This window comes from Triticum urartu, chromosome 1A (genome assembly GCF_056163025.1).
Source record: "Triticum urartu cultivar PI428250 chromosome 1A, HENAU_Tu73, whole genome shotgun sequence".
NCBI classification, from domain to species: domain Eukaryota; kingdom Viridiplantae; phylum Streptophyta; class Magnoliopsida; order Poales; family Poaceae; genus Triticum; species Triticum urartu.
Genome location: NC_141873.1, coordinates 549,064,721 through 549,082,569, shown reverse-complemented (window position 1 = coordinate 549,082,569; position 17,849 = coordinate 549,064,721). Strand labels below are relative to the sequence as shown.

Genomic DNA, 17,849 nt, shown 5'->3' with positions numbered 1-17,849 from the left:
ATGGACTATTTTCTACTAGTCCCACATGCCAGTGAGCTGAACCAAGGGAAAATGGAGCGGCCAAGAGTGACAGCGGAGCCCTACCTCCACTGACTGATTACCCCCCGGCACACAATAAACGGTGACCATGCCTAGTGAAGTGATACAAAGGTGTTCCTCAAGAAAAAAGGTGACAACAAGGAGGCTTATGCTTCAGTGGCCCACACACCCCTCGCCACCTGGGGCTAGGCAGGATACATGTGACCGGAGACGGAGTCAGGGAAATTGTATGAGGGGATCCTATTGCTGCAACACCATCACTGGGGAGGGCAGGAACCACAAAAATACATTTTTGTTCCCAAAACATCATATTAGTAGCTCTAACAATGTTGGTTTATCAATGTTGGCGTGGCCCATGGCCCTAGCTCCCCCTGCCTCCATCACTACATGTGATAGACTAAATTTTCCAAAGCAATTGTTCAAAATTTTCATATATGTTTTGGATGATGGCTTTCAGTTACATAAGTGCTTGAACATGGTTTCTTGTTTCCAGTTAGAGGCCATTTTATGGTACATGCGAATCAAATTTCAAATATATCAAGTAAATACATAGAAGTGTTAGTGCCTCAAAAATAGAAATGACTTAAGAAAAATATCTAAATTTGACATGAACAAACAAATAAGGTATGTCGCATGTAGAAAAGTTTGGGGAATTTGAAATCAATAATTTTGATAGGCATCCCACATGGTACCTTAATTAGATGTGTTCAAAACAATAAGAAATACAATCATTACATAAAAAGATGGAACATGCAGGTATATTAGTGTACATTACCACAATATCTAGTTGCAGTACAAAATCAAGTGAAAATGATGAACAAACCATGATGTGGAGTACAGACTTCCTACTTCCCCTTCGAATTCTAAATCACTTATAGGGAGATGCTTGAATTATAAATCAATGTATGCTTACACCGTTACTAAAATGTATGGATTTTTAACGCAATCTCATTAGGTAATATGATGAAACCATACAAAATCCCATTGTATTTAAAACGCATTTAGATTTTATAGAAAAATAAAACAAATAGGATGCTTGTAATTGTATGGAATTTTCAACAGAAATATTCAAAAGAAAATCATGTTTTGAAAGAAGGCTATGAGTTACATAAGTGCTTGAACATGATTTTCTTTTAATTTAGATACCATTTTAAGGTACATGTAGTTCAAATTTCTAATATATCCACTAAATAGATAGAAATGCATTTAATGCCTACAAAATTGCAAACGGTTTTCGAAAGATGCCTAAATTTGAGATTTAGTCTAGTCCCAGACATGAAGCCTTATTCCCATACCCATACCACAACATAATTTTTATTTGAGCAAAGATAATTAACCTAAACCCATTTTACCAATGACATGCTCTCTTGGCCTGCCTATCACTGGTCCGCGAGGCTAATAGTGTGTCGGCCCAGAATGGCCCATCGCGTCCCCTACCCTATAAATTTGACCCCTAAACCTAATTCTCAACCTTAAATCCACCCCTCTCCCAATCTCCATAGCCGACGGCGATCCCCCACCTCTACCTCTCCCTCCCCCACACCCACTCCACCGCAGCCTCCCTACAGATCTGGCGACGCCTCCGCTAGGCGGGATGGCCACGATGTCCACGTGCTCGGCATCCATGGTGGCCGCACACAGGACGACCCCAACGGCCGTGCACTTGATGGCCACTTCGGATCTTGGCCTAGTGGACAACGATGACCAGATCTATCGGCAGGGAGGATCTCGGTTACCTCCTCGGCGACCTCTCGTCAGCCACAACCATATAATTTGGGAGGTTGGTTCATAATGAATAAGGATAATGTCTGATTACCTTTTGTGCAATAGATAATGCTCACTACAACCTAGTATTTGTTCTCGCATTGGGATCTCTTTTGTGGCCATGCACATGATGGCCACTTCGGATCTTCGCCTAGTGAACAACGATGACCAGATCTACCGGCAGGGAGGATCTCGGTTGCCTCCTCGGCGACCTCTCGTCGGCCACAACCATATCATTTGGGAGGTTGGTTCATAATGAATAATGATAATTTTCGATTACCTTTTGTGCAATAGATAATGCTCACTACCACCTAGTATTTGTTCTCGCATTGGGATCTCTTTTGTGGCCGTGCGTAGGATGGCCACTTCGGATCTTGGCCTAGTGGACAACGACGACCAGATATACTGGCAGGGAGGATCTCGGTTGCCTCCTCAGCGACCTCTCATCGGCCACAACCATATCATTTGGGAGGTTGGTTCATAATGAATAAGGATAATGTCCGATTACCTTTTGTGCAATAGATAATGCTCACTACCACCTATTATTTGTTCTCGCATTGGGATCTCTTTTGTCGCCGTGTGCGGGATGGCCACTTCAGACCTTGGCCTAGTGGACAACGACGACCAGATCTACCGGCAGGGAGGATCTCGGTTGCCTCCTCGGCGACCCCTTGTCGTCCACAACCATATCATTTGGGAGGTTGGTTCATGATGAATAAGGATAATGTCCGATTACCTTTTGTGCAATAGATAATGCTCACTACTGCCTAGTATTTGTTCTCGCATTGGGATCTCTTTTGTGGCCGTGCGCGGGATGGCCACTCCGGATCTTGGCCTAGTGGACAATGACGACCAGATCTACCAGCAGGGAGGATCCCGGTTGCATCCTCAGCGACCTCTCGTTGGCCACAACCATATCATTTGGGGGGTTGATTCATAATGTATAAGGATAATGTCCGATTACCTTTTGTGCAATAGATAATGCTCACTACCACCTAGTATCTGTTCTCGCATTGGGATCTCTTTTGTGGGTAACTTTGAGGTCAGAATATCATTTTGTTGCATATGTTGGGTTTGTTTGATGGTCCCTCCATTTTCTCTTGTGAATTTTTGTAAGAATGTTCATATTTTTATGTACATGTCTTGCCTACCTATAATTTTTGTTTCACGCTATTGTTCTTGTTCAACTTAATAATACAACACCGGTTCCGTGTAATAGACCTGATTTACTTTGGGAGTATGTGCATCTCACACTTTGCAAAAATATGTTACTCGTATTTTACTTTTTTTTTGTTTTGTTTATAGGAGTAAAAAATAACTAGACGAGGGGATAAAGCAATTGATTTGAATGAGCCACCACGCAGCGAACAAAGGTATGCTAGTCTCTCCCATGCATGTTTAATCTCAACAATGACCGGTAATTTCAGCATCTTCTGTATGTACCAACTACCATTATTACAATGTTTCTTGTCTAAGTGCCAACTACCATTCAAAGCAATTTAAAGAATGGACGCCCAAAAATGGTTAAAAAATGCACAATGAGCATTAGTAGGAACTAACAAGTACACAACTTATTGCCAAAATTTGTCACCAATATCGACATATATAGCAAGCAGATAAACCAATTCTTTGGATTACTGAAATTTTGGGTATGGATATATCTCTTGTTTTGGGGAAGGAAGGCAACCAGATTCAATCTGTACACATGTACTCCTCGCTGCTGCTGGCTATAGTCACTACCTCCCACGAACACCTTTCAACATTCCGCCTCGCTTCCACGGCGACACTAGCGGTCAGTCACGCCGTCCCTTGTCTCCGGCACTGTACTTGGCATTGCCTCATTGGGGTCGTCGCCGCCTAGCTAGGTGCCTCACCTTCCTCTTCTTCGATCGTAGGAATCGAGTGGCGCCCAAATCAATTTCAGGCGTTAAATACCAACACACTAAATCCATTGCACTCTACTTGTTCTCTAACCAAAGTGCCAAACATACCCTAATAGAACGCCATGAGAATTGGAGCATATTTTAGAGAAGGGCCCGTCTCTCCGACTTGCACTGCTATCGGATGCACGGAAAAGGAATGAGAGGCTCGCTCCAGCTCAAGCTAATCGAAATGGATGCCGCTCTACTAAGCAGTAGCAGTAAATCTTAGAGCCACGGTGTGGCAAAGAGCGTACCCTGATTTCAGTCATGTAGCTGCAGGTGTGGCAAAGCTCATCACCAAGTTAGCAACAATTTTGCCTCCAGCAGCGCCCATATCCCATCACCATATCTCATCCATCCACGTGAGAATCCCGTTTGCCCCAACTGAAGCAAACAGTCCCTGCAAAACAGAAATCCATGGCGGCTATCGGCAGGAGACAGCGCCCACAAAGCACAAAACCAGCAGTGCAAAAAACAACCACGAAGAAGAAAAACGATGCAAATGGAACAAGAACGACGAAACGGAGCGAAAAGGTTTGTTTCCTCTTCCAAGCTCTTCCCCAGGCTATGCAAGTCTGGAACCAAGTCTGGTAAATATGCATAGCCCGCCGCCACCCCGGCCCCCACCATGGAGGCGCGGAAACAGCGGCGGCGGGCTTCGACCGACCATTTGTAAATCAACGAACCGTCTGTCATCGACAACACGAACGAACGAAAGTCTTCAGAAAAGGAAAAGAGCGGAATGCCGGCTAGATTTCTTTTTTGGTTTTTTTGTTTCAACTGACGCTCATAGAATGCCCATGAATCTACTGTTGCCTTCAACCCCTCTTCCTCCGGCTACCACGCTCCTCCGCATCGGCGACGCCAAAATGGTTTTTTTCTCCCGCCGCATCATCGTCGGAGTCGTGCCTCTCGGACCTCAGGACGTCCTCCTCCGCCATTGCTTGCAGGCCGGGGCGCTGCAAAACAGCACAAAGATTATCAAGCTTGGCTGCTGAAAGAGAGAAACAGGAACATGGAGCGGTACCTTCTTTTGCTTCTTCTCGCGCACCATGTACCTGGCCCTGGTCACCTCAGGCAGCGTCTGCCCCGGGAACAGTTTCTGCGCCAACACATCGTCGATCGTGTCAGCCTTACCACTCGTAGTAACACCGAGACGAATGCATGCATGGAAGAGAGACAAAAAAAGAATGGCGGTGCGTGGCGTACCTGGAGCTTGTCCTCGACGGCCTTGGGGTGGCGCTGCAGGGGGCGGTAGGGCAGCCTTCTGCCGGTCATCGCGAACCAGTCCTCCTCCTTCTCCTTGCGGGTGAGCTGGGTCGCGACTCGCGGCACCGGCGGCCGGGCCACGGCCTCCCCCGCGGCGGCCGCCGCCCTCTGCGCGACGTGCGGCGCCACCGCGGGAGGCTCCTGCACCATCGGCGCCTTGCCTTTCTCCTTCATCGACGCCTGGCGCGGCGGCTGCTGCCTCTGCCTCTGCGGCTGCGGCGTCCTAGGCTCCGCCTTGGGCGCCGGCTCCTGCTCGCCGTTGCTGGCGTGAGCCGCCTTGTCCGCCGCCTGACGGTACGGCTGGCGCCTCGGCTGCGGCAGCGGCGGCTTAGGCTCATGCACCTTGGGCGCCGGCTCCTCCTCGGTGGTGCCAGGCGCCTTGTCCGCCGCTTGCTGCTGCTCGCCGTCAGCGGCATGAGGGTCCTCCGCGGATGATCTGGTCACCATCATTTCCGGCATCATCGGTAAGCAAGGACGACGGACACGACCGAAACTAAGCAATGCCTATGCGATCTACAAGTACACCGCGTATAAAAGGAGACCTCTACTCTACAGATGGATGGATAGATGGTTGGATATGCACAAGCAAGCACACTAATGCCACTAATGCAAGCATCAAATCTCTACTACTAATGCCGATTTAGCGGTGATATCACCAGTTCCTCTGGCATGCACCGCGTATATACAAACAATGGATTGAAACTATTAATGGCAATAGTGCCAGGATAGACACTGCTGTTTTGCGTGTAGAGTGATCACCCAGATTATCAGTATCTATCCCGGACATAATGAGGTGCCGATTAATGCATGTGGCGTTACTTACTTTGATGTACTGCTGGCGTATAAAGGGCAAAAATACAGATGGTGTAATTGAGTAAAGAAACGCGCCACTATTTCTAAAAAATGGAGTGGGGCCCACAACGCCACGCAAGCGAGACCCAGCCCGGCCCTGATCCGAGCCCACGGGCAAAGGCTCAGACCCGACCGGACCGGCTCGACCGAGACGACACAACACGAACGGAGTGGGGATGCTGCCGCTGTGGACGACAGGCAGGTCCCATGGTGGCTACCTTACCTGCGTCGACACAGTATGGGGCATGGCATGCGTACCTGTGCTGCGAGAGGGTGGCGGCGCGAGGTGGTAGTGGCGAGAGGGTGGCGGCGCGAGGTGGCAGCGGCGAGAGGGTGGTGGTGCGAGGAGTCTGAGGCGAGGTGTCAAGGATGGCGGGGCCGCGGGCGCTCGGCGGTGGCATCAACTTCTCCGCTTCCGCTCGTGGCTGGGCCTGGCCTTGCGCCGTCGGGCGGTTTTTGATCCTTAAGATTCCCCGGCGATGCGCCTGAGCGGGGGTCAGCTCTGGCTCAGGCGCTGGAGTGGGCACCGTTGCTGGCGCAGGAGCAGGCACCGATGCGGGTGCAGGAGTGACAGCGGGCGCCGGCGCGGGCACCTCGCGGCAGGGGCGCGAGCACTTCTTGCAGCCCCACTTGAGCGGCGCAGGGTCTTCCAGCGCGGCAATGGCGATGTCACTGCTGCTGCTGCCGCCGCCAAGGTCGGTTCCCTCAATGGCCTGAGCGGTGAGGTTGTAGAGCCCGCCGCCAAGGCTGTTGGATGCTTGGGTGGCATGGGCGGCGAGGTTGTTGAGCCCACTGCCGAGCCTGTTGGATGCCTGGGTAGACTGGGCGGCAAGGTTGTAGAGCTCGCCACAAAGGTCGGCTCCCTGGGTGGCCTTGGCGGTGAGGTTGTAGAGCCCGCCGCCGAGGCTGTTGGCTGCCTCGGAGGCTTGGGCGGCCAAGTTGTAGAGCCCGCCGTTGAGGTTGGATCCTTGGGAGGCTTGGGCGGCCAAGTTGTAGAGGCAGCCGCTGATGTTGACTCCATGGGATGACTACGCGGTGGCGTTGTACAGTTGGTGGTCGCTCACGATGGCAGCGGATGAGGACGCCGGACGCCCTCCTGGCCGGTGCTGCTCGAGCGAGGCGCGGGCGAGGTAGGACGCGAGGCTCGAGCTGTCAGCGTCGACAGTCGGGGCGCCGTCGCGCTCGTCCATGCTTGGTGTAGGTGACGGTACAGATTCTGCTAGCTTTCTGGTGGCGGCGCTGCCATTGCCGCCGCCGCTGTCATTGGAGACTGGAACGGATTCCGGGTTGATCCTCTGTACCTGCATAGAAAACGAGATCACACAATCCAGATACGATGTTAGCCACTGATTTGGATCACACGAGAACCAAGTCAAACACTTGGGTAACAACATTTTTTTAAAAAGGGAGGTTAAAACCCCCGGCCTCTACATCAATCGATGCATACGGCCAACATGAAACTAACAGCAAAAACTTCTTCCCCTCATCGCGAGAAATGTAAACTAAAACTAAAATTAGTTCTAAAACGCAACCACGTCTACGAACTGCAAAACTGAAGTGCGAAACCCGAGCACTTGAAGATCTGCTCGACGGAAATCCGCACAGAAAAGTACACACGAAACTGCCTGCAGCGACGGCATGGAAACAATCGGCCGAAAGCATGAATCTTCCGCCATGACAGACCAAACAGAAGTCCTAATACAGAACAAAATCGACGGGAAATCTCTGCAACCAGTCACAACAGCCGTCTAGTGGGGAAAGAAAAAAATTGAGGCAGTGAGACGAGAAAGATTGTTAAAATCCAGCAGTGAGACGAGACAGGCAATCAAACCGGGAAGTATTGGTAAGATCCGCTGGCTCCTCCTCGGTGGTGCGAGGCGCCTTGTCCGCCGCTTGCCGCTGTGGCTGCTGCTGCTCACCGGCAGCGGCATGAGGGTCCTCCGCGGATGATCTGGTGACCGTCATGTTCGGCATCATCAGTAAGCAAGGACGACAGACACGACCGAAACTGAACAATGTCTATAGGATCTAGCCTGCGCAGCCAGTACAAGTACACCGCATATATATATAAGTAGACCTCTACTCTACAGATGGATAGATGGATGGTTGGATATGCACAAGCAAGCATACTAATTAATGCCACTAATGCGTTAAATCTCTACTACTAATACGAATTCAGCGGTGATATCAGCAGTTCCTCTCGCTTGCACTGCGTATATATAAAACAATATAAGGAAACTATTAATGGCATTAGATGGATGGATATGCACAAGCAAGCACACTAATGCCACTAATGCATGCATCAAATCTCTACTACTAATGCCAATTTAGCGGTGATATCACCAGTTCCTCTGGCATGCACCGCGTATATACAAACAATGGATTGAAACTATTAATGGCAATAGTGCCAGGATAGACACTGATGTTTGCGTGTAGAGTGATCACAACACAACACAGACGATGCTGGAGATCGCCCAGATTATCAGTACCTATCTCGGAGATAATGAGGTGCCGATTAATGCGTGTGGCGTTACGTACTGACTTGTACTGCTGGCGTATATAGGGCAAGAATACAAAAGGTGTAATTGAGTAAAGAAACGCGTCACTATTTCTAAAAATGGAGGGGGCCCACAACGCCACGCAAACGAGACCGGGCCCGGCCCTGGCCCGAGCACACGGGCAGCAGGTCGGACTGGCCCAACCATGACGACGCAACGCAACTCAACATGGACAGAGTGAGGACGCTGCCGGCCGTGGACGACGGGCAGGTCCCATGGTGGCTACCTTACCTGGCTCGACAGAGAATGGGGCGTGGCGTGTGTACCTATGCTGAGAGAGGGTGGCGGCGCGGGGTGGCAGTGGCGAGAGGGTGGCAGCGCGAGGAGTCTATGGCGAGGTGTCGAGGATGACCGGGCCGCGGGCGCTCTACGGCGGATCAGCTTCTCCGCCTCCGCGCGCGGCTGGGCCTGGCCTTGTGTCGTCGGGCGTTTCTTGATCCTTAGGATGGCCCGGCGACACGCTAGCAGAACCCGCGCCGTCACACACACCAAGCATGGACGAGCACAATAGCGCCCCAGCCGTGGATGCTGACAGGTCGAGCCTCACGTCCTACCTCGCCCATGCCTCGCTTGAGCAGAACCAACCATGAGAGCATCCGTCGTCCTTGTCTGCTGCCATCATGATGGACCACCAGCTGTAGAACGCCGCCGCGCACTCCTCCCAATGACTCAACCTCGGTGGCGGGCTATACAACTTGGCCACCCAAGCCTCTGAGCCATCCAACAGCCTCGGTGGCGCGGTCGACACCTTCACCGCGCAAGCCTCCCAGGCATATAACAGCCTCGGCAGTTGGCTCTACAACCTCGCCGCCCAGGCCACCCAGGGAGGCGACCTCGGTGGTGAGCTCTACAACCTCGCCGCCCGGGCCACCTAGGGGGCCGACCTCGGCAGCGGGCTCTACAACCTTGCCGCCCAGGGAGGCGACCTCGACGGCGGCGGCTGCGGTGACGACAACGATATTGCCGCCGAGGTCGCCTCCCTGGGTGGCCTGGGCGGCGAGGTTGTAGAGCCCCCCGCCGAGGTCGGCTCCCTGGGTGGCCTGGGCGACGAGGTTGTAGAGCCCCCGCCGAGGTCGCCTTCCTGGGTGGCCTGGGCGGCGAGGTTGTAGAGCCCGCTGCCGAGGCTGTTGTATGCCTGGGAGGCTTGGGCGGCGAAGGTGTAGACCGCGTCGCCGAGGCTGTTGGATGGCCCGGAGGCTTGGGTGGCCAAATTGTAGAGCACGTCGTCGAGGTTGATACCCTGGGAGGAGTGCGCGGCGGCGTTGTACAACTGGTTGTCCCTCATGATGGCAGCGGATGAGGATGACAGACGCCCTCGTGGCTCGCGCTGCTTGAGCGAGGCACGGGCGAGGTAGGGCATGAGGCTCGACCTGTCGGCATCCGCGGTTGGGGCGCCGTCGCGCTCGTCCATGCTTGGTGTGGGTGACGGTGCGGGTTCTGCTGGCTTCCTGGTGGGCGAAGATGCCGCTGCCGCCTCCATTGGGGACTCGGACAAATTCCGGGTTGATCCTTTGGTACCTGCACGGAAAATGAAAATCAGACAATCCAAAGACGGTGTTAGCGAGCACGAGAACCACTTCGAACACTTGGGATACATATTGAAACAAACATCAAAGAAATTCTTCCCCTCATCACGAGAATTCTATCTAAACCAAAATCAGTTCCAAAAAGCATCCACCTCTACGAACAACAAAATTGGATTGCGAACCCCGAGCATTCAAAGATCTGTTTGACAGAAATCCGTAGAGAAACAATTGAGCGAAAGCATAAATCTTCCGCCATGATCATGTCGCCGCTGCAAAGACAGACCAAACAGAAATCTTACTAAAACTGAACAAAATCGACAGGAAATTCTGGAATCAGTCACAACAGCCGTCGAGTGGGAAAAAAGGAAAGAATTTTCGGCCGGCAACCAAACCCGGAAAGATTGGTAAAATGCATCCAACAGTGAGATGAGATAGTAAAGCAAGCAACAAAACCAGATCAGGAACCAGACGGAGCACCGACGACCTGAAGATTAGATAAACTCTGCTCCAGGCAAAACAAAAAACAGACGCACATTGAAAGTAAGGACCACCACAAACAAAACAAAAAGAACCCAGAATTGATCTTTCGGCAGGAAGGAACGAACAACCCAGAACACGGCACAGGAAGAACGTTGGGAGCGAAATCGTGGCGGCGAGAGGGAGATTTTGGCCATGGCATGGCCTATGATTACCTTGGGATTTGAGAGGCAAAAGTGATGTCGGATCTCGCCAGAGTCGATCGTCGTTGTGCAAAGGGGTGGACACGGAGGAGGCCGTCGCGACACGCGAGTAGCTGACCAGTAGGGCATGGCCTCTAAGCGGCACACCATCGCAGTCCCCACAATTGATTCGGCAGCCAGAGTGACGAGGCGAGATGCGCCAATGATGGGTGAGCGTGATAGGGACGGGCGGAGAATAGATCTACAAGGGTCGAGGCTATGTAGCACCATCTTCCTGGACGGGTGGCGAATGGTGGTAGGAGGATCGATTTGGGGAAGAGGGAGAGGCTGGGAGAAGAGAGAAGGGTTGGTAGCGGCTAGGAGAGGACAGATGAGTCGAATGTGGATTGATTTAGGGTTCCATCGTGGGATGGACGGATGTAGTGTTTTTATATGGGAGAAAAGCTAGGGCCCAAATGTCGGGCCTAACTGACGGCACTCGTGGATATCAGGTACATGAGTGGTGGAACGTACCGACCCCCACGATACCTGGTGGGGACAACATTTGGCCATACGCATACCCGTGGGTTGCAAATTGAGCAAAAATAAGGTAATTAGCTGATGGCGTGCCTCCTAGGACATGCGTGTGAGGTGCCATGGAGGCTATGCTTGATGGTCATGTCCATAATCGAAAGCACCGGCAAGGAGGTCACCTATCAGTGTAACGAGAAACGAAGGAGTAGGAGAGGGATCCAAGGGCGGCCAGGAGAGAAAAGGATAGAGAGAGAGAGAGAGAGAGAGAGAGAGCGCATACCTAAGGTAGTGAAGATCTGGTTGATGGTGGTCGTGCCGACGATTGAGAGCATGAGAAGGGGGATCCACGCCCTCACTTGGTCGGCGAACCCCATCGACGTTGATGCATAGAAGGCTCCTCCAAAGAGGCTTCCCGTCGGCTCGTCACGGTGGCGTGAGGTTTGATCTAGGAAGAGGGAAGGGTTGGGAGAAGAGAGGGTTGGCGGCGGCTAGGGGAGGAAAGAGGACTATTGTGCGGTTTGATTTAGGGTTCTGATGTGAGAAGGCTGGGTGTGGTATTTATATATGGGAGAAATGATAGGGTGCACATATCGGGCCTAATTGATGGGCCCATGGGAATCAGGTACGGGCGGCGCTGGATTGTACCCATCCCCACGACACCCTGCGACGACTACATTTGACCCATACACATACCCGTGGGTAGTAAATTTAGCCCAATAAGGTAATTAGGTGATGGTGTGCTTTATGAGATGTGCGTGTGCAGTGCCATGGAGGCTATGCTTGTTGGGCGTTTCCATGATCGGACGCACCAACGAGGAGGTTGCCGGTCGATGGAACAAGAAACAGGGAGAAGTAGAGAGATCTAAGGGCGGCCAGGAAAGAGCGCACCCAAGGTAGTGAAGATCTTGCCAATGGTGGCCACACCAGTGAATGAGAGCTGGAAGAGGGAGATTCACATCCTCACCAGCCCGGCGAACCCCATTGACGATGGTGCATAGCGGGGCCCACCGAAGAGGCTTCATGTAGTCCGTCGTAGTGGCGCGCTGCCCCAGATCTTGGTCCCCATCGCCTTGGCTGAGTTGAGGAATGGAGGAGAAGGCCGCAGCACGAGGCGGCATTGAGGGTGTGGCGCAACCGTGACTAAGGGAATACCATCGAATTCAATGGGATTTTTTTGGCATAATAGGCACGCACCATTATCCCAGTGCGGTCGTAGGCGCGACCACCCCTACGTTCACGTGACTCATCAAGGCATGACATGACAATGGGAGGATAATCACTCGCATCTCACATTCCCCATCTCAGTCGTTGGTTCAAGAACCCACGGTTACTGATCTATTCACTACACCATGACTCGCCGCGAAGAGAAAAACACATATTCCTCTAAATAAGAAACACATATTCCTCTAAAAAAGAAACAAACACACATTTCTTTCCAACCAAAAAACCAAACATTGAACATATTTTAAGGTTCATAACGGGTAAGACTTTTATGCTACTATCATTTTCACATATGAAAATGGGAGTGCCTTTCATAGTTTCACTTCTATATAAGTTTGAATGGATATGGGTATAATACATATAAAATTACTTATTTTTAATCATGACATGCAATTGTAACTTGGTATATATTAGTCTTAGCTTGATATGTATTATTGTGTGATAAATGTGACATTGTCAATTACTTGGGATCCGAAACACACCACTAGGGTAAGACATTGTAGATGAGGATCCACACCTAACCACCACCCGTTGACGGCTCAAGGGTTAATGGTTAATGTGACTGCACATAGAAAATAAAGAAGACACATGAAATCCCCTTCTAATTTCTAGTTAATCATATGTTGTGCCATGGGCCAGTGTATTAGACTGAATGAAGATTTTCTTAATCACATGGCATGCCATGTGTTGGGCCCGTGGGATTGGGAGTACCCAGGCCCGTCTGCCTGTGGCCCAGTGCGTGGCCCACAACTAAGGTTCGTGAGCAAGATCCTCGCGAGGCCCTCGCCACACGAGGCACACGTCAGCAACGCCCTAGGCGGATCGGAGGCATCGCCAGGAACCTCGCGAGGCTGTCTCCCGAGGTCGCCTCCCAAGGCCCTCGTGGAGGCAAACAAGTCAAGAGCCGCCAGGCCCGATCACACGATCCAGAGTCTTCACGTGGGTGACGCGCGAGGTGACAAGTGATCCCAAAGGTCGCGCCAGCGGGCGCAGATAAGGAGGCTTTCCTCTTTCATGCTAAGGGAGCGAGGCCAGCCACCAGCTCCCAAAGCAATCTCCAAAGGCTGCCTGATCGGTACAAGATGAACAAGACGACGGGCGTGCCAGGGCGGTTGTCATTCCTGAGCCCACCAGCGCGTCACGGTAGGAGACTTTTGCAGGCGTAGACCGCCTTTAGTCAGGATAAGCTGTGATCTTGCCCCCCTTCAAACTGCCCATTGTGGCAACCATTCCCGCCTTGTGTTTTCGAGGGAAGAGGACCAGGGGCAGTATAAGAAGAGGGCGAGGTGCCGCCATAGAGGGCGTCGACTCGTTTAGCGACTAGAGCCCAACACTTGTACTCTCTCTCGCCAAGCAATCCCTGACAAGTAGGAGTACGGTTTTACACTGCGAGGTGGCCCGAACCTGGGTAACTGCCGTGTTCATTGTTCCTCTGTCTTAGCTCGAGCTTGCCGTAGCGTCGCCATGAAGTTGTGAGGACAGATAGGGCGGTAGGTACTAGTGCACCCCAGAGTTCGAACCTCTTGGGTCCCCGGAGACCCGATTCCAACATTTGGCACGCCAGGTAGGGGTGTGCTGCTGTTCTTCCGCCCAGTTTCAGCTCCCGCTTGACCAATACCATGGCTGACGCTCGCCGTGCGCGTGCCAAGCGTCGGGCAGCTCGCGTCGCCCAGATGGAGCCTGCGGGCCGCGGCGACCGCGACTACTCTGCCAACGCCTCGTCCGCTACTGCCACCGACCCCGCTGCCCACGAGCAGCAGGACTCCTCCATGCACCCCTCCGTGCAGCCCGATGTTCGCACCGCCATGGCCTCTTCTTCCCTCGGCCACCGCAGGCCGCCGAACGCGCAGGGCGCGCTACTCACGATGCGAGAGCTGCTTCGCTCCCGCCCGGCCGATGCCGGCTATGACGCCTGGCTTGGCCACATTACCAGCGCGTCACGACAGGAGACTTTTGCATGCAAAGACCGCCTTTAGTCAGGATAAGCTACGACCTTATCCCCCTTCAAACTGGCCGTTGTGGCAACCCTTCCCGCCTTTTGTTTTCGGGGGAAGAGGACCAGGGGCAGTATAAGAAGAGGGTGAGGTGCCGTCGTAGAGGGCGTCGACTCGTTTAGCAACTAGAGCCCAACACTTGTACTCTCTCTTGCCAAGCAATCCTAGACAAGCAGGAGTAGGGTTTTACACCGCGAGATGGCCCGAACCTGGTAACTGCCGTGTTCATTGTTCTTCTTCCTTAGCTCGAGCTCGCCGCAGCGTCGCCGTGAAGTTGTGAGGGCTGAGTAGAGCGGTAGGAACTAGCGCATCCCAGAGTACGAATCTCTTGGGTCCCTGGAGCCCCGATTCCGACACCATGGATCAACGGCATTGTCTCCCTTGCTAGCCTCACAGGTGCACACGTAGGGTGGTAGAGGTTCGAAGATGGAGTGGGAAGCTTCGAGTCAGGGTTCACTCTCCGCTACTCTCCTTTCTTTGATGTGTGATTTCTTGAAAGAAAGTGCCCCTCTTATCCCGTGGAGCCCCTTCCAATCTATTCATGCAAAGTATAAAAATGTTTGATCTGTAGGACGAGTGAGGTGTAGTGAGAGTCCAAGAGATATGTGCGTGTCTCTCTCTATGACCATTGTTCCGAGATGAGCGGCAACCTCGAGAGGAAGCATCCGAAACACTGCCACCCGATCACGCACCACGGCCGCACCTCGAGTACACTGCCAACCTCGAGTGAGGAAGCATCCGAAACAGTGCCAGTGTACTTCCATCCCCGGGCTGTACGTAGCATCAGCAAGCGTCGTCGCAAGGGAAGAGCTGGAGGCGGTGCAGCCGCGGTGACGCGCGCCACGGCCGTTTCGGTCAGACCAGCGCCCGATCTCGCCGCCCGCGCGGCGCCGGTCCTTCCTCGCTCTCGTTCCTTGGGTTACTAGTTGCTTCCGTTTCCTGACGTCGCTCAGCCGATCCGCGAGCAACTCGTTGTTCTTTTCCACAGTGAAGCTGCAGCACTTTACAGCACAGCAACGGGTAATTGAAACTCTGTGACTGGTGTGTTCTCCCTTTTTTTTCGAGGGGACTGGTGCGTTCTCGGCTGCACCTAGGCGCCATGTGAGCGTCAGGAACTCGTGTCTATGGATGATGATGGCCTCACGATGAGTCACCGGCGCCTATCTAATCTAACCCAGTGCACTCCTAACGTCGCATGCATGCAACAGCTGCAACCGTGCGTGTGCTTCCAGCGGGACTTTTTTTCTGCATGTACAGTAGGACGCGCACATACTGGCATGCACATCGCGTCACTGAACGTGTACTCGTCTGCAGATGTGGTTGAACGTGTACTCGTCTGCAACTTCAGTGACTCATCGTTTGGTCATCATCTATAGACTCAAGCAGACGCTTAAACCCAGCCCGAGGATATCAAGGGCGTCACTCACATAGACGTGCATGCACCGCTCATCTGCCAACGCTCCCGGCCCGCAAGCAACGGGCGGGTGCCGCTTGGGCGGCGAGATCACGCACGCACTTTTGACCATTTGATGATCGAAATGTGCTAGCAAAGCGGCATACTATTGTTTCACAAAACAAGAGGCATGCTATTCTTTTCATGGAATCAATTGTCGGTATCTCTTAGAGCTACCTAGTTTTGCTTGTAATACTTGGTTATTTTTTTTCTCCTTTGCTTACAGACGAAGAACGGGTAACCACTTGGATGGATTCAGTCAATTATAAGAGGCTGTTGTGCTTCGGATTTAATTATCCACCACGTCACGAAACTAATACTTACTTGTAATAGCATACGATACTTGTTTGACAAATTCATAACAGAAAGGGCGATCCTTTTGTTGTAGCTGATAAAGCAAGCTTTCATGCTTACCCAAAAAAACTTTTCATCCATGCATATGAAATAGCCCGAATATGCATCATCATGCTTAGTGAAGTGAAAGGCATTTTCCTTTTTGAACCCAGTATAGACGCAAGCGCTCATATACACGCGGCATTCGGTCGCACCCGCGGATATCGTATGGCAACTTATGCTCGATGGTAATGGTTTTATCTTGTATGAAATTAAACTCTACCTTTGCCCGCATAAGGGAGAAGAAGCAAAGTTGCATGCACAAACACAAGCGATAAGGATTGTAAGCTTTCTAGAATTGTGAGATTACAGAGTAGACATGGGAAACTTATAGATGTCCAGGTAAAGTTATTTATGTTATTTGTGTTGCTTTAGTGGATAGCGGATAATGCGGCGCCATGCCCGCTTTTTGTATTACTCGACAGTTTTGTCTCATTTTTTATGGAACCGGGAGCCCATACTCCTTGATTGGAAAAAAAAAATATGAAGTAAACATGGGTTAGAGGAGAGTTTTCGGAACCTATTACACAAGACCCTTTTTTAAAAAAAATTGGTAAAATTTGTACTTCTTATAAAATTACAAAAAACATCATGCACATAGTATTAGAATATATACATACCCATGTAAATTGTCATAAGCAATTATGACCATCCCCAACTTATTAGGAAAACAAAAATGAGAAAAGCACAATGCAAATTAGTGCCTTAGGTTGTAGCTTTACTATTTTCTCATTTCCACTAGGGGTGGCAAATGCTAATTTCCTTCAAATAACAGTGCACTTGTTTTCTATTAAGTTTGTTGAAGTTAAAATTGTAATTTCTCACGTCGCATGCATGCAACAGCTGTGACCGTGCGTGTGCTTGAAGCTTCGAGTGGGACTTTTTTTTCCTCTATGTACAGTAGGACGCGCACATACTGGCATGCACACCGCGTCACTGAACGTGTACTCGTCTGCAGATGTGGTCAGACGTATTTCGTCGCAATTTCAGCGACTCATCGTTTGATCATCATCTATAGACTCGAGCAGACGCTTAAACCCAGCCTGAGGATATCAAGGGCGTCACTCGCATGGACGTGCATGCACCTTGCTACGTTCACCGCTCACCTGCCAACGCTCCCGGCACGCAAGCAACCAAAGGCGATCACGCACGCACTTTTGACGATTTGATAATCAAAATCTGCTAGAAAAGCGGCAAACTATTTTTCGCAAAACAAGAGGCATGCAATTCTTTTCATGGAATCAATTTTTGGTATCTCTTGGAGGTTACAGCTAGGTAGTTTTGCTTGTAATACTTGTTTTTTTTTTTGCCTTTGCTTACAAACGAAGAACGGGTAACCATTTGGATGGATTCAGTCGATTGAGAAGCTGTCGTGCTTTGGATTTAATTATCCACCAAGTCACGAAACTAATACTTATTTGTAATAGCATACGATACTTGTTTGACATATTCATAACAGAAAGGGCAATCCTTTTGTTGTAGCTCAGAAAGCCAAGCTTGCATGCACACCAGTACCCAAAAACACTTTTCGTCTGTGCATATGAAATACACCAAATATACATCATCACGCTTAGTGAAGTGAAAGGCATTTTCCTTTACATGTAAACAATGTCACTAGTATATAAGATCATAACATTAGTACATATATGGATATACCTCAAAAGA

At 51.1% G+C, this 17,849-nt stretch overlaps 2 protein-coding genes and 1 long non-coding RNA gene across 5 annotated transcripts; 1 reads left to right on the top strand and 2 right to left on the bottom strand.

Annotated features, from left to right (window-relative positions):
- The first annotated feature begins 1,529 nt into the window (after nucleotides 1–1,529).
- LOC147992556 (uncharacterized) lies at nucleotides 1,530–16,178 on the top strand. Of its 3 annotated transcripts, XR_015609305.1 has the most exons (6): nucleotides 1,530–1,819; nucleotides 1,891–2,047; nucleotides 2,119–2,275; nucleotides 2,403–2,503; nucleotides 3,109–3,176; nucleotides 16,018–16,178. It is a non-coding gene; the product is annotated as an uncharacterized LOC147992556 (long non-coding RNA). The 3 variants fall into 3 exon arrangements; XR_015609306.1 differs by having other exon boundaries at nucleotides 1,530–2,047; nucleotides 2,161–2,275; XR_015609304.1 differs by having other exon boundaries at nucleotides 1,530–2,047.
- LOC125538578 (uncharacterized) lies at nucleotides 4,190–7,811 on the bottom strand. Its single transcript, XM_087543082.1, has 7 exons — nucleotides 7,678–7,811; nucleotides 7,460–7,541; nucleotides 6,911–7,147; nucleotides 6,105–6,874; nucleotides 4,935–5,430; nucleotides 4,753–4,827; nucleotides 4,190–4,684 (listed from the first exon to the last, which is right to left on the bottom strand). The coding sequence occupies exons 1-7, from the start codon at nucleotides 7,809–7,811 to the stop codon at nucleotides 4,544–4,546; spliced, it is 1,935 nt and encodes a 644-aa protein (XP_087399208.1). The 3' UTR covers nucleotides 4,190–4,543.
- On the bottom strand, nucleotides 9,303–13,712 carry LOC125533100 (uncharacterized). The gene is made up of 2 exons (XM_087543079.1): nucleotides 11,404–13,712; nucleotides 9,303–9,922 (listed from the first exon to the last, which is right to left on the bottom strand). Exons 1-2 carry the CDS (start codon nucleotides 11,495–11,497, stop codon nucleotides 9,303–9,305), a joined length of 714 nt encoding a protein of 237 aa, XP_087399205.1. The 5' UTR covers nucleotides 11,498–13,712.
- Nucleotides 16,179–17,849: the final 1,671 nt, after the last annotated feature.

Bases quoted from the DNA above. Each gene is read 5' to 3' on its own strand.
- LOC125538578 (XM_087543082.1), bottom strand. From the start codon at position 7,811: ATGACGGTCACCAGATCATCCGCGGAGGACCCTCATGCCGCTGCCGGT. The intron at 4,828-4,934 runs GTACGCCACGCA...GTGTTGGCGCAG, and splicing joins CCGTCGAGGACAAGCTCCAG to AAACTGTTCCCGGGGCAGAC. The intron at 4,685-4,752 runs GTACCGCTCCAT...GCTGTTTTGCAG, and splicing joins GCGAGAAGAAGCAAAAGAAG to CGCCCCGGCCTGCAAGCAAT.
- LOC125533100 (XM_087543079.1), bottom strand. From the start codon at position 11,497: ATGGGGTTCGCCGACCAAGTGAGGGCGTGGATCCCCCTTCTCATGCTC. The intron at 9,923-11,403 runs GTATGCGCTCTC...TTTTCCGTGCAG, and splicing joins CCAGATCTTCACTACCTTAG to GTACCAAAGGATCAACCCGG.